This window comes from Pseudochaenichthys georgianus, chromosome 16 (assembly GCF_902827115.2).
Source record: "Pseudochaenichthys georgianus chromosome 16, fPseGeo1.2, whole genome shotgun sequence".
NCBI lineage: Eukaryota > Metazoa > Chordata > Actinopteri > Perciformes > Channichthyidae > Pseudochaenichthys > Pseudochaenichthys georgianus.
Window position 1 is genome coordinate 19,902,386 of NC_047518.2, and position 26,806 is coordinate 19,929,191.

The 26,806-nt window shown below is 44.1% G+C and overlaps 2 protein-coding genes across 2 annotated transcripts in view; both read left to right on the forward strand.

Moving 5' to 3' along the window:
- Nucleotides 1-26,806, forward strand: part of dnah5 (dynein, axonemal, heavy chain 5) — a 143,143-nt gene that overhangs the window by 81,181 nt on the left and 35,156 nt on the right. Inside the window, 7 exon segments of the mRNA XM_034102114.2 lie at nt 202-383; nt 683-817; nt 1,815-1,970; nt 19,529-19,711; nt 22,766-22,870; nt 23,176-23,314; nt 23,950-24,064. Coding sequence (XP_033958005.1) covers nt 202-383; nt 683-817; nt 1,815-1,970; nt 19,529-19,711; nt 22,766-22,870; nt 23,176-23,314; nt 23,950-24,064 — 1,015 coding nt within the window.
- LOC139435296 (dynein axonemal heavy chain 5-like) lies at nt 2,294-8,488 on the forward strand. The gene is made up of 6 exons (XM_071205766.1): nt 2,294-2,302; nt 4,907-5,044; nt 6,267-6,402; nt 6,791-6,972; nt 7,272-7,405; nt 8,403-8,488. Exons 1-6 carry the CDS (start codon nt 2,294-2,296, stop codon nt 8,404-8,406), a joined length of 603 nt encoding a protein of 200 aa, XP_071061867.1. The 3' UTR covers nt 8,407-8,488.

The window sequence follows — 26,806 nt, forward strand, 5'->3', positions numbered from 1 at the left end:
TAAAGTCCCTTTCTGATTAAAGGCCTCATTGTCTAGTTCCAATAATGCATGCAAATACTTTTAGTTACCAACAATATGGTCAAAATGATACAATTTAGACAAACAGTTAATTACCGATGCATTGCGAACAGACTACAACTTTTATACTTACTGTTAAGCATTTGCATTTTAGTATTTACCACCTTGCCTCTTTTTTTCTAGGTGACGTTCTTCTGGCCACAGCGTTCCTCTCTTACTCCGGCCCTTTTAATCAGGAGTTTCGTAACCTCCTACAGAATGACTGGCAGCGTGAGTTGAAGCAGCGTCACATCCCGTTTGGGAACAACCTCAATCTGACCGAGCTCCTTATTGACGCACCCACTGTTAGTGAGTGGAACCTACAGGTCAGTACTGCAAAATAATTCAAATGTGTTCAAACAAATTGATGCGCAATGTATCTAATGTATGGGAAAGGTAATCGGTAGATGTATTTTTTTGTGTTGTTCTGCACAACACAACTGGACAAGCAGCATTTGTATTTATTTAGATTTATCTTTTACATGTTTGTTGCTTCTAAATGAAATACTAGATAGCAAAACAAACTGTGTTCAATTAAGTAGAATTCTTGAAATAAGACAATAATTTATCTGGAGTTGATAAACATCACACTTTAGCCTGCATTAATTTGTCTTTCATTTTACAGGGGCTCCCTAATGATGACCTGTCCATTCAAAATGGCATAATTATCACAAAGGCTGCCCGATTTCCCCTCCTGATCGACCCCCAGACGCAGGGAAAAATCTGGATCAAGAACAAAGAAGCCAGGAATGACCTGCAGGTGTGGGACTTTTGTCTTTATAATATATGACCTGTGGTAGCTGCCACGTTTTTCAATGAACACTGAGGGCATGTCATTCAGTAACTTTACACAAAACAGCAAAATGAAGGTATTGCACCTCTGCTTTTTTTTGTCATTAATCTAATCTAATAATACAAACAATTAAAACAAAACTCATTAATAATTAACATATTGAATTCAACTACGACCACCTCACAGTATTTTATTTGTTCGATGCAATACTCTTTATTCCTTTATTTGTAAGTATTGTATGCATTTAACAAGTTAGTCAATTGTCCATTGTTCTTATCCTGTTTCAGTCGTTATAATGTGATATTAAAGTTTTTGGAAGCCTATACAATATTCCCATTGCTTGTAATAATATGTATTGATGCTCAGTCTCTGCAGTGTGCCATTTGCCATTTTATTGTCCAACATGCTTATTCTTTTGTACAGCACATTAAAAAAGTACCTCAGAATCCTGCATGCAATAAGACCAGCTAAGGTCCCTGGCCCTGTTGAGGGCAATCTCTGAGCCGAGCAAATGCATTCTACAATCCTATTATGAGTATCCTGAAGACGCAAGGGGTTTAAACCCTTTCCACAAGTGACCCCATCATAACAACTGTATTTATATTATGAGGTTTTCCAAAAAATGGCTCAGTGATGCATTATTAGTTTGACGAGTCACACTCCCCGGACAGGGGTTGGTTGGCCTCTGTGTCTTTGGAGGATGAGTCAAAGTCAAGCGTGTTTCTCCTTCATTTCGCTGAATCAGATGCTTCTCACTGTCACTGTCTTATACATTTGTTCATCAGTCTGTTGAAAACAATGTGATTTCAATTAGTAAGTGATAACAGAACTTTTAAGCGCTGATTTTACTAAAACAAAATGGTCATTATGGGTCAAAAAGGGAATGCTTCTCACTCTTCATTGCATTGCAGGTTTTTGACCAACAGTCTGAGTTTTTTTATAACCATCTATCTTCTCATCCCAGATAACCTCACTTAACCATAAGTACTTCAAGAACCATCTGGAGGACAGCTTGTCGCTTGGTCGCCCCCTTTTGATCGAGGATGTAGGGGAGGAGTTGGACCCTGCACTCGACAACATCCTTGAAAAAAACTTCTTTAAAACAGGCTCCACTTACAAGGTAACGGAAAAATAAATAAAACCCTTGTGTACAATATTATATGTTTTTACCTTGGTTAGAAAAGTGTAAAATGGGCAGGTGTGTTATCAGGTGAAATGCATGGTTGGACTTTGCAGTTACAAAATTGCACTACTTTAGTACTTTTTAAAACATACTAGATGACACAAAACATATTTCCCAATAGGATCAAAAGGATATATTTGTATCACATTTAGATTGTAAGATATTGAAATTGTTAAAGGCATGTAAATGAATGACCTCAATAATTACCTGCTGTAAAAAAACATGTTGATGGGATCAGTTTAATTAATTGAAAATTGAAAATGGTGCAGGTGATTTTGTGATGAGTTAGGTCGTTTTTGGTGTTATGTGATTGAAGTGTGTGTTTTGTGAGTTTTAGCAGCTTTTTTGTACTCTTTTAGCAAGTTCAAGTGGAAAGACAACCCAGGAAAAGGAAATTAGGCCTTAAATATCCACTTTAGTGAGGTCATTTAATTAGCACTTAAAGTGGACCTATCATGCTATATTTGAATAATATAGTGTAGGACCATAAGGACCATAAGGCATATTTATACTTTTTATTTTTTAAAATACCAAACAGATCATGCATTTTAGCCATTCCTCATTTCGCTCAATTTAACACTGTCTTTGCATGGGCTGATTCTGTGAGAACACCACCATCTACAGGCCTGGCATATGTACTACATCGTCTCCAGCGCTTTCGAACGGCAATGTCCGTGGCTGTCTCCTCCTGATTGGTGGAGTTGGCCCAATAGCCGTAGCGCCACTTCTGTGACTTCTGTGACGTCATAGAAGTGTTCAAATCTGGATCAGTCTGTATCAGATCCGTTGCAGCCCCTTTTTAAGAGATTTGAGTACGGAGAAAAATAGAGAGGGTTGTGTTTTCTGACACTTGGTGAGTTCCCTGGAACACCGGGGACACATATTCATGTATAAAAGACGTACAAAAGTGCATTTTGCATGATAGGTCACCTTTAAAGTAATTTTGAATCAAATATTTTTAGAAAAAATTGATTATTCTTAGATTTGAAAAGAAAACACTTTCAAAATCATTTGTTGCATGGCAAGACCAATTAATGAGTTATTCATGAAAGAGTGGCCCATTAGACACAATGACAGTATCTCTGAAGTACATTTCCTGTAGATATTTATTATTTGGGGAAATTGCAAAGTGTGGTTTAAAGGGTTCTTATTTAGTATTCATTTTAGTAACCAAAACTACAGTCCAGAAGCAGGCTTTGGATACAAATGATTGGCATTACAGTAAATAGTGTTCTCATTCATTACACTCCGTTCGATGTCTCACTATGGGATGCGCCTCAACGCGTATACATCAATCTCATTACGGCAATCCTGATTGGCTGGTGATCTTGACGTCTACGTCAGGGAATCCACCAGTGTTGGGAAAGTTCACTTTCTACATGAACTAGTTCAGTTCACAGTTCACACCTTTTAAAATGAACTAGTTCAGTTCATAGTTCATAATTCAAAATGTTGAACTAAAGTTCATGGTTTCAAAAATGAACTAATTTATAGTTTATAGTTCTTTTTTCAATACGTTGCTGCGAGCTATTATTTGTCTCCTGTACGATGTTAATGGGATTTGGGTGGTAGTGGATCTGTTTTGGCTCTCTTTTTATTCGCCACTCACACATAACGTGAAAGGCTAGTCGTGTGCTTATTCTCAATGTGCCGTTTAAGGTTTGTTGTCGACGTCTTTTTGCTTTTTCAAACCGGGCGGACACAGTTTACAGGCAAACGTTTGATTTTTTCCATCTGAGTCAGTACTGACTTTAACGTAAAACTCTTTTAAATGCTCATACGCCGACGCCGTAGAGCAGGGGTGGGGAACCTTTTTCCTCTCAAGGGCCATTTCAATGTTTACAATATCCTCAGAGGGCCGTACAAGTTATTGACCTCTGCTTAAACAAACTAAAATCACAGCTCATTCATTTCATTCTGTGCAAAGAAAAAGCAACCTCTTAATCCAGATATCTAATTGGAGAAAGTTCTGACACATCCAGTCATTGATTTGTTCAATGCACTTACTGTGCACTTACTGTGTTTGGAGCATAGTCTCCTGGTGAAATGGTTATGTAAATGTGTGTGTCATCCGCATAGCTATTAGAGATAGATTAAAGTTAAAGAGAAGAGGCCCCAAGATGGAGTCATATTTGTCAACTCAAATGTGTATTTACCTAATAGAAACAACGTTTTTCTGTCCTTTCAGTAGGATTCAAACCAAGTCAGGACTATTGCCGAAAGTCCCACCCAGTTTTCCAGTCGGTCTAGTAATATGTTGTGGTCAACAGTGTCAAACGCACACTGAGATCTAATAATACTAACACTGAAGTTCTGCCACTGTCTGTGTTTAAGTGGACGTCATTGAAGACCTTTACAAGAGCAGTCTCAGTGCTGTGGTTTGGACGAAAGCCTGACTGGAACACATCCAAACAGTTATTTAAATGCAAGAAATTACTCAACTGTTGAAAAACTACCTTTTCAATGATTTTACCCCAGAAATGGCAGGTTTGACATGGGCCTGTAATTGTTCATTACTGAAGCATCTAGATTATTCTTTTTTAAGAGCGGTTTAATGACTGCAGTTTTCAGGGCCTGTGGCAAAACACCTGAGTGAAGAGACTTCTGAGTTCAGACATCTTTATCCTCACTAAAAATATTTTATTTGTTCTGTGTTTCATTGTGAATTTCATGCAAAACGTGTTTTGAGCTTAAAATTGGGCAAACTGTCTCCATTATATAGCGTTCTTCTATGACCTCTCTGCGCTCCTCTATCATCACATCTGGTCTGTCTTTTCTTTGGTCTGTCCCTCTCTCTCTCTTAGCTCTCCACCTACAACAACTGACCGTGACCCCTTTAGACATTTAATGGGCATGTCTCTCTTTTTCTTTAGGCAAACTTGGCAGTGCAGCAGAATCGTCTGGCCATAGCTAATGTGGACCTTCAGAAGGCCCAGGCTGAGCTGGATGCCAAGCAAGCCGAGCTGGATGTGGTACAGGCGGAGTACGAGAAGGCCATGATGGAAAAACAGGTCAATAGCTCAACTCTTTTCACTCTAAACAAAAGCATTATCCAATCCAGAGTCCCACATAAAAAAGAGTCAGTGTTTGCTGAGAATATCTGTGAAACTACAATGTAATTATGTAATGGAGAGCATATGTTGGCTGAATTGTAAATGTTTTGCAGATACTTTGGAAAGAAGGCCAACACTTTAACACCTAGAATTTATGCATTTACGACGCATAAGCTACACTGCACTGCTCAGCGTTGACAATTTTGTAGCTATTTTTCAAAGAATGATTAATGAATCAGCATAAGATACAATTGGGCTTCAAGTGTTTGTCTCTTTCACTGAAGCCTGTACTATAATCGGGTAAAATAAAAGGATTCTGCTTAGTAGAGCTTTAATAGCACATGACTTGCACTACTTAGAAAATTAGATCACTAGTTTGGAATGGATCCAGGCTTTGTTCATTTATTTGCTGGTTGGTTTTATTGTTTGAATCCATAAAGCTGGCACAGATGTCTTTGTGCTTTATTAATTTAATTCATAATTTCCTGGAGAAATGGGATTGCATTCTAACTCAGCTCACTCCTGTCCTTTCACAACAACCGTACTATTCGGTTAAATAGTAATAGTAAAATAATTTGCCCTGTATAGACATATACTTTTTTTAAGTGATCAATGATTCAACCTGAGTCATGCAAGTGCCCCTTTGAAATGAATGTAACTGAGTCCAGTCGCTCACTGTGGGTTGTTATCTGCTGTGTATTTTCCATCATCTGTACTCTCTGTTCTGTGAAAAATAACAGCATGTTAATGGAACAGTTTGTGCATCAACAGACTCTGATTAGGATCTGGACAGCTCCAGTTGACTATTTTTATAATTCCGTGATTAGGACACAGAGCTGTTCATCTCCGGGGCCCAAATGCAAGATTTAAAGGCTGGCTGCAGAAGCCAGATAAACCAGACATTCTTGCTATTGGGCTGATAAAGCATAAATGTGATAAATGGCGTAAAGGTGCTCTTGACCTCTTACTATATATTTTAAAAGGAAATTCAAGAGTATCAATGAAAAAAATACAAATATGTACATCTATCGGGGGTCCTGTGGGTCCTGAGCCTATGCAAGCCTAAGCTAGCATGCATTAGTTGAAAGGCAGGTGCCTATCGCTTACCTAACACGTGCTACACCCACTGCAATTTAGAGTCATTCTACTGACTTATTTGTCTGTCCTCTCTTCCTATCAGACCCTGCTGGAGGACGCTGAGCGCTGCAGACACAAGATGCAGACGGCGTCCAGTCTCATCAGCGGCCTGGCTGGTGAAAAGGAGAGATGGACTGAGCAGAGCAAAGAGTTCGCTGCCCTGACCAAACGCCTTGTTGGTGGGTTTAAAAGCTGGTTTAAGAAAACTATGTCTTCCAAGAGATGTCTCTACAAAGTCAAATACAGTAGAACATGCTCTGTTTTCCTTTGCAGTAATTATTTTTTGTTGATTTGGGTAATTGTGCTTGAATATTAACACATTCATTTATACAATTTTTGTGGATGATTAAAAAAATAAACAATAAATAAAGTCCCTTTCTGATTAAAGGCCTCATTGTCTAGTTCCAATAATGCATGCAAATACTTTTAGTTACCAACAATATGGTCAAAATGATACAATTTAGACAAACAGTTAATTACCGATGCATTGCGAACAGACTACAACTTTTATACTTACTGTTAAGCATTTGCATTTTAGTATTTACCACCTTGCCTCTTTTTTTCTAGGTGACGTTCTTCTGGCCACAGCGTTCCTCTCTTACTCCGGCCCTTTTAATCAGGAGTTTCGTAACCTCCTACAGAATGACTGGCAGCGTGAGTTGAAGCAGCGTCACATCCCGTTTGGGAACAACCTCAATCTGACCGAGCTCCTTATTGACGCACCCACTGTTAGTGAGTGGAACCTACAGGTCAGTACTGCAAAATAATTCAAATGTGTTCAAACAAATTGATGCGCAATGTATCTAATGTATGGGAAAGGTAATCGGTAGATGTATTTTTTTGTGTTGTTCTGCACAACACAACTGGACAAGCAGCATTTGTATTTATTTAGATTTATCTTTTACATGTTTGTTGCTTCTAAATGAAATACTAGATAGCAAAACAAACTGTGTTCAATTAAGTAGAATTCTTGAAATAAGACAATAATTTATCTGGAGTTGATAAACATCACACTTTAGCCTGCATTAATTTGTCTTTCATTTTACAGGGGCTCCCTAATGATGACCTGTCCATTCAAAATGGCATAATTATCACAAAGGCTGCCCGATTTCCCCTCCTGATCGACCCCCGACGCAGGGAAAAATCTGGATCAAGAACAAAGAAGCCAGGAATGACCTGCAGGTGTGGGACTTTTGTCTTTATAATATATGACCTGTGGTAGCTGCCACGTTTTTCAATGAACACTGAGGGCATGTCATTCAGTAACTTTACACAAAACAGCAAAATGAAGGTATTGCACCTCTGCTTTTTTTTGTCATTAATCTAATCTAATAATACAAACAATTAAAACAAAACTCATTAATAATTAACATATTGAATTCAACTACGACCACCTCACAGTATTTTATTTGTTCGATGCAATACTCTTTATTCCTTTATTTGTAAGTATTGTATGCATTTAACAAGTTAGTCAATTGTCCATTGTTCTTATCCTGTTTCAGTCGTTATAATGTGATATTAAAGTTTTTGGAAGCCTATACAATATTCCCATTGCTTGTAATAATATGTATTGATGCTCAGTCTCTGCAGTGTGCCATTTGCCATTTTATTGTCCAACATGCTTATTCTTTTGTACAGCACATTAAAAAAGTACCTCAGAATCCTGCATGCAATAAGACCAGCTAAGGTCCCTGGCCCTGTTGAGGGCAATCTCTGAGCCGAGCAAATGCATTCTACAATCCTATTATGAGTATCCTGAAGACGCAAGGGGTTTAAACCCTTTCCACAAGTGACCCCATCATAACAACTGTATTTATATTATGAGGTTTTCCAAAAAATGGCTCAGTGATGCATTATTAGTTTGACGAGTCACACTCCCCGGACAGGGGTTGGTTGGCCTCTGTGTCTTTGGAGGATGAGTCAAAGTCAAGCGTGTTTCTCCTTCATTTCGCTGAATCAGATGCTTCTCACTGTCACTGTCTTATACATTTGTTCATCAGTCTGTTGAAAACAATGTGATTTCAATTAGTAAGTGATAACAGAACTTTTAAGCGCTGATTTTACTAAAACAAAATGGTCATTATGGGTCAAAAAGGGAATGCTTCTCACTCTTCATTGCATTGCAGGTTTTTGACCAACAGTCTGAGTTTTTTTATAACCATCTATCTTCTCATCCCAGATAACCTCACTTAACCATAAGTACTTCAAGAACCATCTGGAGGACAGCTTGTCGCTTGGTCGCCCCCTTTTGATCGAGGATGTAGGGGAGGAGTTGGACCCTGCACTCGACAACATCCTTGAAAAAAACTTCTTTAAAACAGGCTCCACTTACAAGGTAACGGAAAAATAAATAAAACCCTTGTGTACAATATTATATGTTTTTACCTTGGTTAGAAAAGTGTAAAATGGGCAGGTGTGTTATCAGGTGAAATGCATGGTTGGACTTTGCAGTTACAAAATTGCACTACTTTAGTACTTTTTAAAACATACTAGATGACACAAAACATATTTCCCAATAGGATCAAAAGGATATATTTGTATCACATTTAGATTGTAAGATATTGAAATTGTTAAAGGCATGTAAATGAATGACCTCAATAATTACCTGCTGTAAAACATGTTGATGGGATCAGTTTAATTAATTGAAAATTGAAAATGGTGCAGGTGATTTTGTGATGAGTTAGGTCGTTTTTGGTGTTATGTGATTGAAGTGTGTGTTTTGTGAGTTTTAGCAGCTTTTTTGTACTCTTTTAGCAAGTTCAAGTGGAAAGACAACCCAGGAAAAGGAAATTAGGCCTTAAATATCCACTTTAGTGAGGTCATTTAATTAGCACTTAAAGTGGACCTATCATGCTATATTTGAATAATATAGTGTAGGACCATAAGGACCATAAGGCATATTTATACTTTTTATTTTTTAAAATACCAAACAGATCATGCATTTTAGCCATTCCTCATTTCGCTCAATTTAACACTGTCTTTGCATGGGCTGATTCTGTGAGAACAGCACCATCTACAGGCCTGGCATATGTACTACATCGTCTTCAGCGCTTTCGAACGGCAATGTCCGTGGCTGTCTCCTCCTGATTGGTGGAGTTGGCCCAATAGCCGTAGCGCCACTTCTGTGACTTCTGTGACGTCATAGAAGTGTTCAAATCTGGATCAGTCTGTATCAGATCCGTTGCAGCCCCTTTTTAAGAGATTTGAGTACGGAGAAAAATAGAGAGGGTTGTGTTTTCTGACACTTGGTGAGTTCCCTGGAACACCGGGGACACATATTCATGTATAAAAGACGTACAAAAGTGCATTTTGCATGATAGGTCACCTTTAAAGTAATTTTGAATCAAATATTTTTAGAAAAAATTGATTATTCTTAGATTTGAAAAGAAAACACTTTCAAAATCATTTGTTGCATGGCAAGACCAATTAATGAGTTATTCATGAAAGAGTGGCCCATTAGACACAATGACAGTATCTCTGAAGTACATTTCCTGTAGATATTTATTATTTGGGGAAATTGCAAAGTGTGGTTTAAAGGGTTCTTATTTAGTATTCATTTTAGTAACCAAAACTACAGTCCAGAAGCAGGCTTTGGATACAAATGATTGGCATTACAGTAAATAGTGTTCTCATTCATTACACTCCGTTCGATGTCTCACTATGGGATGCGCCTCAACGCGTATACATCAATCTCATTACGGCAATCCTGATTGGCTGGTGATCTTGACGTCTACGTCAGGGAATCCACCAGTGTTGGGAAAGTTCACTTTCTACATGAACTAGTTCAGTTCACAGTTCACACCTTTTAAAATGAACTAGTTCAGTTCATAGTTCATAATTCAAAATGTTGAACTAAAGTTCATGGTTTCAAAAATGAACTAATTTATAGTTTATAGTTCTTTTTTCAATACGTTGCTGCGAGCTATTATTTGTCTCCTGTACGATGTTAATGGGATTTGGGTGGTAGTGGATCTGTTTTGGCTCTCTTTTTTATTCGCCACTCACACATAACGTGAAAGGCTAGTCGTGTGCTTATTCTCAATGTGCCGTTTAAGGTTTGTTGTCGACGTCTTTTTGCTTTTTCAAACCGGGCGGACACAGTTTACAGGCAAACGTTTGATTTTTTCCATCTGAGTCAGTACTGACTTTAACGTAAAACTCTTTTAAATGCTCATACGCCGACGCCGTAGAGCAGGGGTGGGGAACCTTTTTCCTCTCAAGGGCCATTTCAATGTTTACAATATCCTCAGAGGGCCGTACAAGTTATTGACCTCTGCTTAAACAAACTAAAATCACAGCTCATTCATTTCATTCTGTGCAAAGAAAAAGCAACCTCTTAATCCAGATATCTCACCATGACTCGCGTATGCATGCACGTGCAGGGTGTGGCGTGCTCCCCTGGGAAGATTTTTTTTAAATGTTGAAGTTAAAAGCATCAATCTGGTGCACTTTGAGAGCAACATTAGGAGATCTATGGACACATCTCTCAACACCCAAACACAACTGTAAGCAGATTTTCTTTTAATTTATGGATATTTGAGAAATCACTCTCCTTTCAAACTGTATTCTTCTTTATTAATAACTGTCATATAGTATTTTATACCTGTTTACTTTATTCTCTTATTTTTTTTATAATGATCATATAAAGATGTGCCTTTACCTCACTGGTTGTAGAAAAAGCTTCTTATATTCGTTAGCATAGCTAGCTAACCAGATGCTAATGATAACAACACAGTTATTGACTGTCTGATCAGTATGACAGATGAGCAGATCGCCACTGGGCTTTCAACTAAAGACACAGACACGCAGAAACTGCGGCATGTGTATGGACTTATCGGTACTGCAATTTCTGAAGTGCTGGAGTGGCGTTCTGGTGCTCTTCGTCAGAACTGCACCCCTGTCAGTCGAGACATATACCACGTGATGACACGTTAGGCTCGTGTTGTGTTCAAGGACCCTGACCTTGGCCAGGAAAAACAGGCACTCGCTTGTTTAATTTGTTTGCGGTCTAGATTTCTTTCATTTTTTTATTTTTTGCGTGTGTTTATAAATGACATCGAGGGCCGTACCAAATTGTCTCGCGGGCCGTATACGGCCCGGAGGCCGGAGGTTCCCCACCCCTGCCATAGAGTCTCACTCTGAGCGAGTGCTGCTCCAGCTGCTCTCGGCTTCGTCCATACTAATTCATTCATTCATTCAATGCTCGCCGGTTCCGCGGTTCCACATTGTTTGTTGTGAGGAGTCTGATATATTTAATATATTTATATTTTAGTGCGACAGCCAGGGGTGACAGGCGCGTACGCGTCACAGGCAGCTTGCTGTTGCCAGATTGGGTGGTTTTTCCGCATTATTTTGAAGCCTGTTTACTGTGTGTTTTAACTGGGATTTCGGCTGAAAGGCATATGAAATCTGGCACACTTTTGAACGCCGTTATAATACAGTGCTGAGAATGAACGCACTTTTGAACGCCGTTTTTCAGCGCTGAGAATGAACGCGTTCTCAATTACGTTCATCTAGCGGAAATACAGTACGTTCAGTTCACGTTCGCCCAAAATATGAACGCGTTCATGAACGATCGTTCATTGAACGCGTTCAGGTACATCACTGGAATCCACCCACCCTTTAAGTAGCTTGTGCTACGTCGCAGCGTCATTCAAACACCTCTTCTCGCTTCAGAGCACATCTCGAATATCAGTAGCCGGGCTAGCTTAACGGTCCGCAGACTGAACCTAAGCTAACATTCGCTCGACGGGCGCTTGCCGGTTACTTTTTTGCTTTGCAGAAGAATTGAACAAATATTAACACACCAGTTAATATTGTAATCTGCCCCGCCGTTTTTTCTTTCGAAATAACGGTACGGTTTGATTTTTTTCTTCAAACAGTAACATACCTGTTGCTAGTTTATCCCTCCGCGCCGACACCACGGCGAGCGGGGACGGACTCTTCTCTCCCTCACACCAGAGGAGACGGAGATAAGAAAGATATTAACACACCAGTTAATATTTTTTAAAGAAAAATCTACCCTGTCGTTTTTTCCTTTCGGAATAACGATAAGGTTGGATTTTTTTTTTCTGTAACATACCTGTTACTAGCTTGTCCCTCCGCGCCGACACCCCGGCAAACGGGGATGGACCCTTCTCTCCCTCACACCAGAGGAGTCGGAGGCTCGGCTCTGCGGATGCGGGTTTAGGATCTCGGGCACGGACTCACACCAGGTCTGCTCGTCCTGCCTTGGGCTGGAACACGCCCAGGAAGCTATCGATACCCCCGGTTCGTGCGGGCATTGTGCCCGCTTCACCATCAAGAGCCTCCGCCAACGGCTAGGGCGCCAAGCTAGCCTGTCGGGACGGGACCCCTTCATGTCCGTTGATTCTCCGGCCAGCAATCGGGACATGGTGGCGACCGCCGCAGAGATTGAGCCCCGCGCTGTGTCAGGCTGGGGCTCAACAACGGCGGTAGCCGCTGAATCGGAGCCCTGCGCCGTGTCAGGCTGGGGCCCGGTGGTGGCAAGAGCCGCAAGAGCGGAGCCCCGCGCTGTGTCAAGCTGGGGCTTGAGTGGTTCCACCCGCGGAGGATGTCCTACAGCTGGATTATATGGAGGAGGATGAAGAGGATGCCTCTGAGTTCCTCTTATCCGACTCGGATGAGCACGAAGATGACATCTTCGTTTCATCTGCCCAGGCTGCCAAGCCGGAAGCGATGTCCGCTCCCCCGGGCGAAAGCACACCAGCTTCGCCCTGCCTCAGTATGGACTTGCAGACCGTGTGCCAACGCGCTGCGTCCAGGCTGGACATCCCCTGGCCTGAAGTGGCCAAGGAGACCTCCATATCTCGCTATGAGGGGAAGAACTTTCCCCAAGCAGCGAGGATGAGGAAGCAGCTTCTCCCAGTCTTTCCAGAGATGCTGGATGAGGTGTCGGTCTCGTGGAGAGACCGCCCTTTCAGCAAGAAGGCCCCAATCCAGGGTGCCTCCTCTTTGGACTGTGTCGGCATGGAGAAGCTCGGCCTGCTCCGCATGACCGCTGGTGGCAGCCCACCTCCAACTGCGGCTGGCTTCGGCACCGAGCAGGAACCCCACGCTACCGGCAAAGGCAGACCGCTTCCAGTCAGCAATGACCGAACGAGCCTATAAAGCCGCAGCTTTGTCCGCCAGGGCACTCAACATCTCCTCGCTGCTGACCGCCTACCAGGTGGAGCTCTGCGAGGACATGACGATCAAACCTGAGCCTGCCGTGTGGGACGAAATCGCAGCGATCACGGACATTTGCCTCCGTGTGCAGCGCTGTGCAGTCCAAGCCACGGGCAAAGCACTGGGGATAATGGTAGTACAGGAGAGAGCCAGGTGGCTTACCCTGACGAACCTTCCAGACCAGGAAAAAGAGGACGTCTTGGACATGCCTATTGTTCCCGAGGGCATATTTGGCTCCGCTCTAGCTTCGAAGAAGACACGAGGCGAGGACGAGCTGGCCAATAAAGTCTCCGGTTCCGGCAACAGCCGCTCAGGCACAGCCGGCCCAGACTTTCAGCCACCAGACGAGAAAGAAGAAGAGGGCGGCCTGACAGCCTCCTCTCCTCTCCTCGATAAAGGAGCTGGAAGTTCCCTGTTCTCCAGCTCCAGAACACGTTCCAGTGTTAGATGCTCATGTGTTTTCGGGGTGCCACCATGCCCCCATCTTCCCGCCGCCTCGAGTGATGTCAGAACGTCATCCTCAAGTTCGCGCCATGAGGTAAATGGACTTAACATCAACGACAGCAAGCTCCGCTTCCAGGCTTAAAGCCAAGGGCACAGTCAATACAAATGATAAGAAAGACAATAAAAACAATAAACAGTCTGACGTCTGCCCCTCTTCTAAGAGTGGCTGCTACCTCTCTCAGAAGGCGGACGATGGACGGGGCTGTGAAGGCATCACCGCCACGCGCATGCGCAGTGTCGACCGGGGTTGTCAACCTGGGGTACCACCGTGTTCAGACACTAGAGGGCCCCATAACACAACAAATAAAGACACAGAGGGCAGACGACAGGGATGTGACATCTCCGCTCGCTTTGAGAAGCGAAAAGTAGAGGATGCTCACAGATTCTGCTTGGGTTTTCAAGACAGTAACACGGGGCTACAGGCTCCAATTCGCTGTCACCCCCCCCTCACTTTTCGGGCATTCTGCATTCGCAAGCCCGGGGAGATTCAGCCCATATTCTAGAGCAAGAGATCCTCTCGCTACTAGACAAGAAGGCTATATCTATAATACCCTCCGAGCAGAGTCAGAGTGGCTTTTATTCCAAGTATTTCCTCGTTCCCAAACGGGGAGGGAACGGGATTCGGCCTATACTAGATTTGAGGGCTCTGAACAAATATCTCAAAAGATACAAATTCAGAATGCTCACTCACACATCTCTGTTGCGTCTCGTGCGCCAAAACGATTGGTTCACATCAGTCGACCTGAAAGACGCGTATTTCCACATCCCAGTATATTATCCACACAGGAAATATCTGAGGTTCGCCTTTCAGGGTGTCTGTTATGAGTACAGAGTACTTCTCTTCGGTCTGTCTCTCAGGCCACGAGTGTGTGTACGGTGTACGGAGGCCGCGATAGCCCCGTTAAGACAACAGGGTATTCGCCTGGCAACTTATCTGGACGATTGGCTCCTTCTCGCACAGTCGGAGCAAGAGGCTATTACGCAGACGAATGTCCTCGTAAAACACCTGCTCAACCTGGGTTTTGTAATAAACACAGAAAAGAGCATGTTGTCCCCAGCCCAGACTGTACTCTTCCTGGGCCTACGCCTGAATTCGGTGTCCTTTACAGCCCGCCTGTCAGCAGAGAGAGTGACAGCCTTCAGGGCTTGCCTCGCTCATTTCCAGCCACGCAAATATGTTCTCTTCAGATCATTTCTGCGGTTACTGGGGCTCATGGCGTCAGCCGTCCTGGTGGTACGACTGGGACGCTTACACATGAGGGAGTTTCAGCGCTGGGTAGCTGCCCTCAGACTGGACCCTGTGCGTCATGGCGCGCGGAGAGTGATGGTCACTATAAAATGCATAATGGCACTGCGCCACTGGATGCACCCGACTTTTCTAGTACGGGGCGTGCCTATGGGTGGTCACCACAGACGCATGTCTGACGGGCTGGGGGGGTATATACGAAGGTCGACCTGTGAGGGGTCTCTGGAGCAGAGACCTCCAACGGTCACACATAAATTATCTGGAGCTTTTAGCGGTGTTCCTCACCCTGAAACGCTTTCTGCCTTTTCTCAGAGGACATCATGTCCTCGTGAGGACAGACAACACGACCACAATATCGTATATAAACCACCAAGGGGGTTTGCGTTCTCTCCAGTTACACATGCTGGCACGCAAACTGATCTTATGGAGCTGCGGACGTCTCCTCTCTCTGAGAGCGACGCACGTACCAGGAGTGATAAACCTCGGGGCAGATCTGCTGTCCAGAGGTGCACCACTTTATGCAGACTGGACTCTACATCCAATAATTGTGAGTCAGCTGTGGGTGCGTTACGGCCGGGCCGCGGTGGATCTGTTCGCATCAAAAGAAAACGCTCAATGTCAGCTGTTCTTTTCAATGCGCGATTTAAACGCACCGTTAGGCGTGGACGCGCTCGCGCACGTTTGTCCTTCTGTACGCTTTCCTACCCCTGGCTCTGATACCCCCAACTCTGGCCAGAGTGAGAGAACAACGCCACACACTGATCCTAATAGCTCCACACTGGCCTGCAATGTACTGGCTGGCGGAGATATATCAGCTGCTGTGCGGGCAGCCGTGGCAGCTCCCGCAACGCAGGGACATACTGTCTCAGGCGGGGGGGAAGATTTTTCACCCACACCCAGAGCGTTTGGCACTATGGGCCTGGCCCGTGAGTGGTACAATCTGAATACAGTGGGACTCCCTCAGAAGGTGATAAACACTATTCAGAGTGGGAGAGCTTCCTCCACCAGGTCCCTCTATGACTGTAAGTGGAGGGTGTTTGAGGATTGGTGCCTTAAAAAAGGACACATCTCTTTTCAATGTCCTGTCGGGGTGATTCTATAATTTCTACAGGACCTGATTGATAAACACAGAGCTTTCTCTACGATCAAAGTGTACCTGGCTGCTCTTGCTGCATGTCATGTGGGCTTTGAGGGAAAGATGGCGAGCCAACATCATTTGGTTTGCCGTTTTATGAAAGGGGCTCGCAGGCTCCTCCCTCTTTCCAGGTCACTGGTGCCCTTATGGGACTTGGCAGTGGTTTTAGATGGGCTCACTCGACCTCCATTTGAACCCCTGGAAGAAGCTGACATGAAACACCTGTCACTGAAGACAGTGTTGTTACTGGCCCTGGCATCTGCCAAGCGAGTCAGTGACATTCATGCGCTCTCTGTACATCCTTCATACACTCAGTTCGCCCCGGGGCAAACGAGAGTGTTGCTGAAACCCAACCCTGCCTTTATACCTAAGGTGGTTGGCTCATGTACCCCCATTGACATTGAGGCATTTCCTCCGCCACTGTGTTCCTCTGAGGAACAGCGGCCGAATTTGCTGTGCCCAGTCCGTGCTTTACACACCTACAGTATATGGACAGGTCAAAAGAGTTTCGATGCAATGACTAGACCCTCCAGAAAAACGCAGGCAAAAATCCTTGATTATGCGATCAAACATTCGGGGTTTTATGTGATTTTATGCGGTGAAATTGCGCGAAGTTGTGAAATATGCGGAAAGTTGCGAAATATGCTAAATATGTGGAAAAAATAAATATTGGGATGTCTTATTTATTTATTCTCTCTCACACACAACCTGCCACTAACGTTAAACCCCTTTACTATTCAATTAAACACATTCAATGTTTATTTATTGTAAAAGCAATTGGGCTATTTTAATCACACTCTCTCTCACACACACACACACACACACACACACACACACACACACACACACACACACACACACACACACACACACACACACACACACCCACTTCTCCGCCTCATTCTGTTTTCATTTACTCGTTCGTTATCTGACCAGCTTCAATCTTGTAGGCTTCTCACCTCGTTTCTTGTAGCCCTCGAAAGGGTTTGGGAGGTTGATGCCTCGGTGAACGTGAGTTGTTTGGCTTTCTTGTCCGCAGCAGCAGAAAGCATTTTTGAATGTTTGAATGAATCAAAGTGGGTCGTCACCTTCGATGTTCTCTTATGCTCCAACACACAGTTGCACGGGGTGCAGAATAGTTTCCCCCCACTTTCGTGCAAGACATCGGGGTACTGCTTTGCCCGGTCTTTAGCAGAAATGTTCGTCGGTAAATTAGATGGATTAGATGTTTTCATCTTGGTGTTTTCTCTCTCGTGTGAGCTCCACACGTTCACTCTACGGTGTTGTTTACCTTCTGTGATGTGCGAGCTGATGACGTTGCGTCATCATCATCATCACTTCACGTCAAGACGAGTTAACTTTTTTTTTTCTCAACTTTGTGTGGAAAAATGCGGGGATTATGCAGCCTTTTGATAAATATGCAGCCTTTTAAAAATCTGCGCCATTTTGCTGATTATGCGGTAAATTCTGCGATCGCAGAATCGCGTTTTTCTGGAGGGTCTAAATGACCAACTCTTTGTATCCTGTGCTAACCCTCATAAGGGCCAGCCCGTTACCAGGCAACGGCTCTCCCACTGGATTTTGGAAGCGATTGCTCTGACTTATACGAGTCAGGGTTTTCAGGCACCAACGGGCCTGCGTGCTCATTCTACTCATGGACTGGCTACATCCTGGGCTTTGTTCAAGGGTGTTCCCATCCAAGACATTTGTGCAGCAGCGAGCTGGTCCTCACCGCTCACTTGTGTCCGCTTTTACAGGCTAGATGTCTCTGCTCCAAGTGTGGCCCGCGCAGTGCTGGGCCCCGTGTTGAGACAGAGTTCTACCGGTTGTTTTGGTGATTTTCGAGATAAGCATGTCTAGCAATACGGGATTTTCAATATCCCATAGTGAGACATCGAACGAAGTGTTATGAATGAGAACTATAGGTTACTTACCTATAGGTTACTTACGTCTCACCAGACGTCCCTTCTTGCTAAGGCGAAGCGAGAAGAGGTGCTTATTTTGAATGACGCTGCGACGTAGCGCAAGCTACTTAAAGGGTGGGTGGATTCCCTGACGTAGACGTCAAGATCACCAGCCAATCAGGATTGGCGTAATGAGATTGATGCTTCTGTTTGCATACGTGTTGAGGCGCATCCCATAGTGAGACATCTCACTTCATGTTACTCTGAGGCCTGGGGTTACGTAAGTAACCTATAGTTTTAAATTAACTTTAAGGGAGTGTTCTAAATAGGTCTTTCCGCTAACAAACAGGTTTGAACATTTGTATTGCACACATGAATGTCTTTCGTGTTGCTTATAATGTAAACATTAATTTCCACAAAACTTGACAGGTCAGTTGAAAAGCATTTTGCATGTCGTCCAGACAGTGAACTAAGTTAATGCCATATACATCACAACAGGAATGAGTTGTGTCATTAATCGATGCAATAATACTCATGTTAAGACAAAGCAAATTAAATCACACAGTATAGGATGTTGTGCTTCCAGGCATTTCTCCTTCTCATTATCGCCTCACAACTCCTGGCTACAGCTGATGCTAGTTATTCAGCTGCTAACACTGCAGCTGCCTCCCTTATATCTCCCATGCATCAAACTAACACACATACAAGCAATCACAAAAAAACAAACAAATACCAAATAACTGCAGCAAAATGATGCACACACACTCACACCTTATGGTGATTGCAAGTAAGCATGTGTCAGATGCACACACCATCTTCAACAAGAAGGCAATCTATTGAAAGGGCCGATTAGAGGTGTCTACACTCTCCCTCCCACCATCTCCTGAAAAGCTTACATTTCTATTAATATCCTGGTGTGAGGAGGAAGTGAAGGAGTCTGTGGATGCAGCTCCAGGGACAAACTGCCAGATGGATAATTAGTAGTTATTCTGTCATGAGTAATTTATTACTGATCAAACTCAAGACTCACACATCCATGCACACGTACACACTTACACAAACATACAGTTCATGCATACAGGAAATTATTCTGAGCAGCTGAATCTGCCAGTGTTTGTTGCTGACGCCAGTATACCTTCGTCATTTTTGTCAGTATGGCCTATTCATACATGTTCAAAGACATCCGCTATCTATATGACATATATTACTGTCTGTTACTATGCCTGTTTTATTCTGCTATGATGGTAAATCTGAAAATCATGCAGGTAGTATTTTGTAAGGCTGACTTTTGTTCTTTGTCTTTTCTTCTCTCTTTCTTTTTTTTGAAGGTGAAAGTGGGTGACAAAGAGGTGGATGTGATGAAGGGCTTTAGGCTTTACGTGACCACCAAGCTGCCTAACCCTGCCTATACTCCCGAGATAAGTGCCCGCACCTCCATCATTGACTTTACCGTCACAATGAGAGGACTTGAGGATCAGCTGCTGGGCAGAGTTATCCTCACAGAAAAACAGGTAGAGTGCCTTAAAAAGTATAGCTATTATTTGATTTGTATTTACTGTATAATTTAGCTATGGCTACACTAATTATTGAATACATAAACTATAATTGCAAATTATTCTGTTTTAATGTCATGTTAAACAGAAAGGATGATCCACTGGTATGACGCAAATTGCTTACAACCCTATAGTTCCCGAAAAGCCTTGGAGACCATGTATAATGCAGGATCCCAACACCTCCTCCTAACGTGTACACCAAATTCTGTGGGACAATTTCACTTGGAGGTTTTAATTAACCTTTGTCTCAGGGCCCTAATGATTGGTATTAAGACGGTGTGAAATATCAACAACACAAGAAAAAAAAAAAGTGTACATATGCCTCAATACCACCTCACAAAGACACACATCCAAGTGTCAGGGACTTGATTTGTTCATTCTGGTCAATAGAAATGCATTATCAAAGCACCCAATGCAGAAGGTCCATTAATTTAGACTGAAGGATACTGCAGAAGGCCAATGTCCTGCTCGCAATGGCTAATCATGAGATGAAGGATTTATGCTGTATGGGAAAAGAGGCTCATTATCTGTGTACTAAATATGGATTTATTCACAATGAGTGCTGAAGTTTCCATCTCAGCTTCTATCTCTATCTTCATGCAGCATTTACAAGTCCAACATCATTTGCTAGTTATTTGCTGTTCACTTTATGTCTTCATCTTAATTTGCAGTAATATAAATGAAAGCATTTATTCAGAGGGTCCCCTCAAGAAAACGTTCATAGGCTTTAAGCAAACAAACACAAATATAACAGGCAATATGAAAAAAAAGGGTCACTTTTCAGTCTTTTCATCGTCTTGTCATAGATTGTTGTCTTGACCATAACAATCTTAACTTTGAACTCTACTGGAGGGTTCAAATCAAACACATACATTCAGAGAAGCTCACATTTCCCATGGCTTTACAGTGGATCAGGACATATTTGGTCCATGTTACTGGAGGAGTACAGTTCCTTTCATTCATGGAGTGGTACTTACTAAGGCATGTTACTGTAGCACTTTGATATTATGTCATCTTTCCATTTCTCCTTTTCCTTTCCTCCTCGTTATTCAGTGGGTTCTAAGGCGTTCTTGTAAATACACACTTAAGCAAATCCTTGAGGGAATTTCTTAATAATTATGACAAACGTCGACTTGGATTCAAGGTAGAACTATGTAGAATACGGGGTATCATCAAAGTTTTGGGCCGTGATTTAATTATTCACATGCTAATTATGACGATTTCACACAAGGATAGATTAATGAATTGAAGACGTTTTTGAAATGCAATTTAATTGGTTGGCAATCATACAACCATGGGGCTGTTCTATTTTTTGCAGAAATAATTCACTTCAAGGTCATTTGGACCCAAATTTATACAAATGATCATATGAAATCCAGATAATTTAGATTGCTCAAGATAACTGACTCAACTTGTAACCATATATCCTGCAGATGGCAGCATGTAAAGCAACATATTGTCAGTCCACTAATGACCAGACTGCCATGAAAACTGTTCTAGATAACAAGACAAATCTTACATGTACTTAACCTTCATCTTGTCTACTCTATGGTCAAAATGTCAACTTCCTGTATCAAAATTATGCTCCTTTATTAAACACTTTGGATTTTAATGATCCCATGGCCTTCCTCCACCACAATGCTAAAGCTGTTTGACCTTTAGTTTGTTTGTTTGTGTGTGTGTGTGTGTACATCAGTTTGCCTATAGAGCCAACAGATCTACGGAAAATGCCATCGCCACGGTCCTTCACACAGCTGTGAGCCACCTAGAGGGCCCAGGCAACTATATAAGGATGCTGTTTGTTGATTTTAGCTCAGCTTTTAACACCATCATACCTGACATACTAGTGGAAAAACTGTCAAGCCTAGGTTTCCCCTCCATCTTATGCGCCTGGATAAATAATTTCCTTACAGACCGTCCTCAGACAGTGAAAATAGGCCCTTATTGCTCTTCCACCCGTATCCTCAGCACTGGCTCCCCGCTGGGCTGCGTGCTGAGCCCGCTACTCTACACACTCTACACACACGACTGCTCTCCCATTCACCCCTCCAACTCCATTATAAATTGTGCATGACACCACTGTGGTCGGTCAAATATATAAGGGAGACGACGAGTCCGTATACAGAGACGAGATCCTGAAGCTGTCTGCGTGGTGTTCAGCTAACAACCTACATCTGAACACAAGCAAAACAAAAATAAATCATTATAGAAATCACCGTCCAGAACCTGCTCCCCTTCACCTCAATGGAGAGGGAGTGGAGAGGGTCTCCACCATGGTCTCCACCTTTAAGTTCCTGGGGGTTCACATCTCGGAGAGCCTCAGCTGGACAGCACACACCACTGCAGCAGTGAAGAAGGCCCAGCAGCGACTACACTTCCTGAGGGTGCTTCGGAGAAACCGACTGAACAAGAAGCTGCTGGTGTCCTTCTACCGGGCGACCATCGAGAGCGTGCTGTCATACTCCATCTCGGGGTGGTATGCAGGATGCTCAGCTGCGGACAAAAAAGCCCTGCAGAGAGTGATCCGGATGGCAGAGAAAACCATCGGCTGCCCCCTGCCCTCTCTGGAAAACATCTCCACCTCCCGCTGCCTCAGCAGAGCTAACAAAATAATAAAGGACAGCTCTCGCCCAGGTCACAGACTGTTCTCTCTCCTGCCTTCTGGGAGGAGATACAGGAGCTTCAAGTCACGGACAAACAGACTCAAAAACAGGTTCTACCCCTAGGCCGTCAGGCTGCTTAACCACCACACATAATGCAATAACCGTAACCATTCTCACACATACTGTACACACACTTTTAATGCGCTTTATATACTATTTTCATATAAATATTTGTAACTATTTATTCCCCCATATGATTGTTTATGTTGTCTGTCCTATTGCCGTGTTTTTTAGTGTTATGTATGTGTTTGTATTTTTTGCACACCGGGACAGAGTTGCATTCTGAATCTCGTTATACTCTGTGTATAATGACAATAAAAGGCTTTAACTTAACTTTAACTACTAACAGGAACTGGAGAAGGAAAGGACACATCTCTTGGAAGATGTGACATCTAACAAGAGAAAGATGAAGGAACTAGAGGACAACCTCCTCTACCGACTGACCAGCACACAGGCAAGGCAAACACATTTCAACGTGTTGAACAACATTGCCTCCAACTGAATTGGGGTTTTGGGCATGTGGTAATGTGAGTGTAGAATAGATACTGAACTTGTGGTGGAAGCTACTTTTTAAACCAGTTTGTCTGTCTTTATTTTTCATCCTGCTTTTAAAAAAACAGTTGATGAAGTATTACATTCATATTTTGGCCATTACATTGGTTGCTAGGAAGGAAGAATATTATATCAGTAACAGCAATGGGTATTGTTTCTATTTTTATTCAACTTCTTACATACTCCTACAAATGTGTCTTTTTCTAGGGTTCACTGGTGGATGATGAGAGTCTGATTATTGTCCTTGGCAACACCAAGCGCACAGCTGAAGACGTCACTCAGAAACTGCAGATTGCGGCAGAGACTGAAATCCAGATCAACGCTGCCAGAGAAGAGTACCGGCCTGGTAAGTCATGACATAATATTTGTGATATTGGGCTATATAAATAAACATTGACAGAATTTCCTCTGATTGGTTACTATGTGCCAGCCAAGTTTGTGTTCAGTTTCACAAAACTGATTCATTTTCAATTTACAATTCTGCTTAATCAAGGACTGCACCAAATAAAATATGTGCTCACCACACACATCCCTCTAAAACAGATTTAGTTTATAACGAAAAGTATGTTGTTCTGTGTTATATACTGTAAGGACTGTACTGTGTACAGCTTTGGAAAAAAATAAGAGACCACTGCAGCATTATCAGTTTCTGTGATTTTACTATTTATAGGTATGCGTTTGAGTAAAAATAATTTTAACAACATTCCTCTGTGTTGGAATTCAACAGACACTGGAATGGAACGGCTGCCAAGCATGTAGACATTGAGATTTAAGAACAATTTGGAGTAGTCTCTTATTTTTCTTCAGAGCTATATTTATGAAAAAGATGACAAAATGTTTTGAAAAAACAAAAAAGAGACTGTAAAGTCAGCAGACACCTCAAAGCCTTAGTCAATAACTTGTGCTACAAGAACACTTGTTCAGCACACTTCCTTTGCCATTAATAATACCTCTTTTTTTGTTTGTGTGTGTTTTTTGCAGTGGCCTCCAGGGGCAGTATCCTGTACTTCCTGATCACTGAGATGAGTATGGTGAATGTCATGTATCAGACCTCTCTGAGACAGTTCCTGGGACCTTTTGACCTCTCTTTGGCCCGGTGAGAATACTCTTCTGCTCCTTGTACACAGCAAGCGATGCTGTTCAACTCAAAGTCAGCCTTTGTCTTACAAATTGTGCTCCTCTAACTGGGATTTGTAAAGCCTCAGTGGGGGACTCGTTTCGGTTATTGGCATCATGAGTTAGTGCTGCTGGAGCACTTGGTGTACCCTCCAGGCAACTGAATTTGATTATAATTTGTGCGTCTGTTACATAATATTAGTTCTCATTCATAACACTCCGGTCGATGTCTCACTATGGGATGCGCCTCATCGCGGAGCAAACAGAAGCATCAATCTCATTACGCCAATCCTGATTGGCTGGTGATCTTGACGTCAGCGTCAGGGAATTCACCCCCTATAAGTAGCTTGCGCTACGTCGCATGCGTCATTCAAACACCTCTTCTTGCTTCAGAGCACATCTCTATAGTAGCCGGACAAGCTTAACGGTCCACAGACTGAACCCAAATATCCATTTCGGTCGACGGGCGCTCGGCGGCTACTCCTTCTGCTTTGCAGGAAGACGGTAATACTAACGCCAGTTAGTATTAAAAATCGACCTCGCCATTCTCTTCCCCGGAAAGTAAGGTAGGTCTGATTTTTTTAAGCTAGCAACACACCTGTTGCTAGCTCGCTCCCTCACTATCGACACCACGGTAGCGAGGACGTTTTTTATTTTCTCTTCCCCACGGAGCAAGAAAGGATTAAAGGAGAATACTGTCACACCAGTCAGTATTCTCCGGGAATAAAATACCCACACCGTCCTTTTCTCCGGATTAAGGACAGTGTGGTAACACCTTTTTCTCCCGACTTACCTGTTGAGAGCGGGCCCTCTCCACGCCACGAGGCGAACAAGATGGACGCCTCTCTCCCTCACACCAGAGGAGTCAGGGACTCGGTGGCTCGAATCTGCGGCTGCGGGTTGAAGATCTCGGGCACAGACACACACCAGGTCTGCTCGTCCTGCCTCGGACTGGAACACGCCCGAGGCGCTATCGACAACCCCTGCTCGTGCGGACATTGTGTCCGCTTCACCGTGAAGAGCCTCCGCCGACGGCGAGCACGCCAAGCTAGCCTGTCGGAGCAGGACCCCCCCCCATGTCCACTGACCCGCCGGCTGGCAGTCAAGACACGGGGGCGTCCGCCGCAGAGAGTGAACCCCTCTCCGTGTCGTTCTGGGGCTCATTATCTGCGATGGCTGCAGAACCGGAATCCCGCAGGCCGGGACCCGGTGACGGCAAGACACGCGGGAACGGGACCCCACGCTTTACCGAACTGAGGCTCCCGGTTAGACCTCACCATGGTCTCACCCGCGGAGGATGTCCTTGAGCTGGACTACGATGAGGACGAAGAGGACGCCTTGGCGTTCCTCCTGTCCGAGTCGGATGAACATGAAGAGGACACCTTCATGTCATCGGCTCAGGCTGCAAAGCCTGGAGCGAGGTCTGCTCTCCCGGGCGATAGCACACCAGCTTCGCCCTGTCTGAGCATGGACCTGCAGGCCGTGTGTAAACGCGCTGCGGCCAGACTCGACATCCCGTGGCCTGAAATGGCCAAGGAGACCTCCAGGTCCCGCTACGAAGGGAAACATTTTCCCCAAGCAACGCGGACGAAGAGACAACTCCTTCCGGTCTTCCCGGAGATGTTGGAGCAACAAGGTCCCAATCCAGGGTGCCTCCTCCCTAGACTGTGACGGAATGGAGAAGCTCGGCCTGCTCCGCATACCGCCCATGGAACCGCTGGTAGCGGCCCACCTCCTACCGAGGATGGGCCCGTCACCGAGCAGGAACCCCTCGCTGCCAGCAAAGTCGGACCGATTTCAGTCGACAATGACTGAACGGTCCTACAAAGCTGCAGCGTTGTCCGCCAGGGCCCTGAATGTGTCCTCGCTGCTAACCGCTTACCAAGCGGATCTCTGCGAAGACCTGTCGGGTAACCCGGGGGCAGCCACTCTGGACGAGATGGCAGCGGTCACGGACATTTGTCTCCGTGTTCAACGCTGTGCCGTCCAGGCCACGGGCAAGGCAATGGGGATCATGGTGGTGCAGGAAAGAGCAAGATGGCTCAACCTCACCAACCTCCCAGACCGGGAAAAAGAGGATGTGCTGGATGTGCCCATCGTTCCCGAGGGAATTTTCGGCTCCGCTCTCGCCTCCTTCGCAGCAGCAGTCCTTCGCAGCAGCAGTCCTTCGCCCAAGCTGCCTCGAACCCTGCTCGGTTTAAAGCACCGAAGACGCAGAGGTCGCAGCCCACCCCGAGTCCCCAGCCCAGGCTGGAGACGAGGGCGAGCTGGCCTAGAAAATCTCCGGTTCCGGCTGCAGCTCAGGCGCAGCCAACCAAGAATTTCGGCCAGCAGTCGAGGAAGAAGAAGCGAGCGGCGTGACAGTCCCTCCATCTCCCCTCTGTGACAGAGCTGGAAGTCCACGGTTCCCCAGCTCTAAATGTGTTCCCGCCGCCTCGAGAGATGCCTCAACACCATCCTCAAGTCCGCACAAACACATGTCACACATTTGTTGATTTTTCTGTCATAAAACATTTGCCGCTGACGCATCCAGGCTTCAGGCCGAGGGCGCAGTTCAAAAAAATTAAAAGAAAAACAATAAAACCAATAAACAGCCAGTCAACTTTCCCCCTTCTGAGAGTAGCTACAGCATCTCTCAAAAGGCGGATTACAGGCGGGTCTGTGAAGGCAACACCGCCATGCGCATGCGCAGTGCCGGCTGGGGTTGTGAAGGCACCACCGT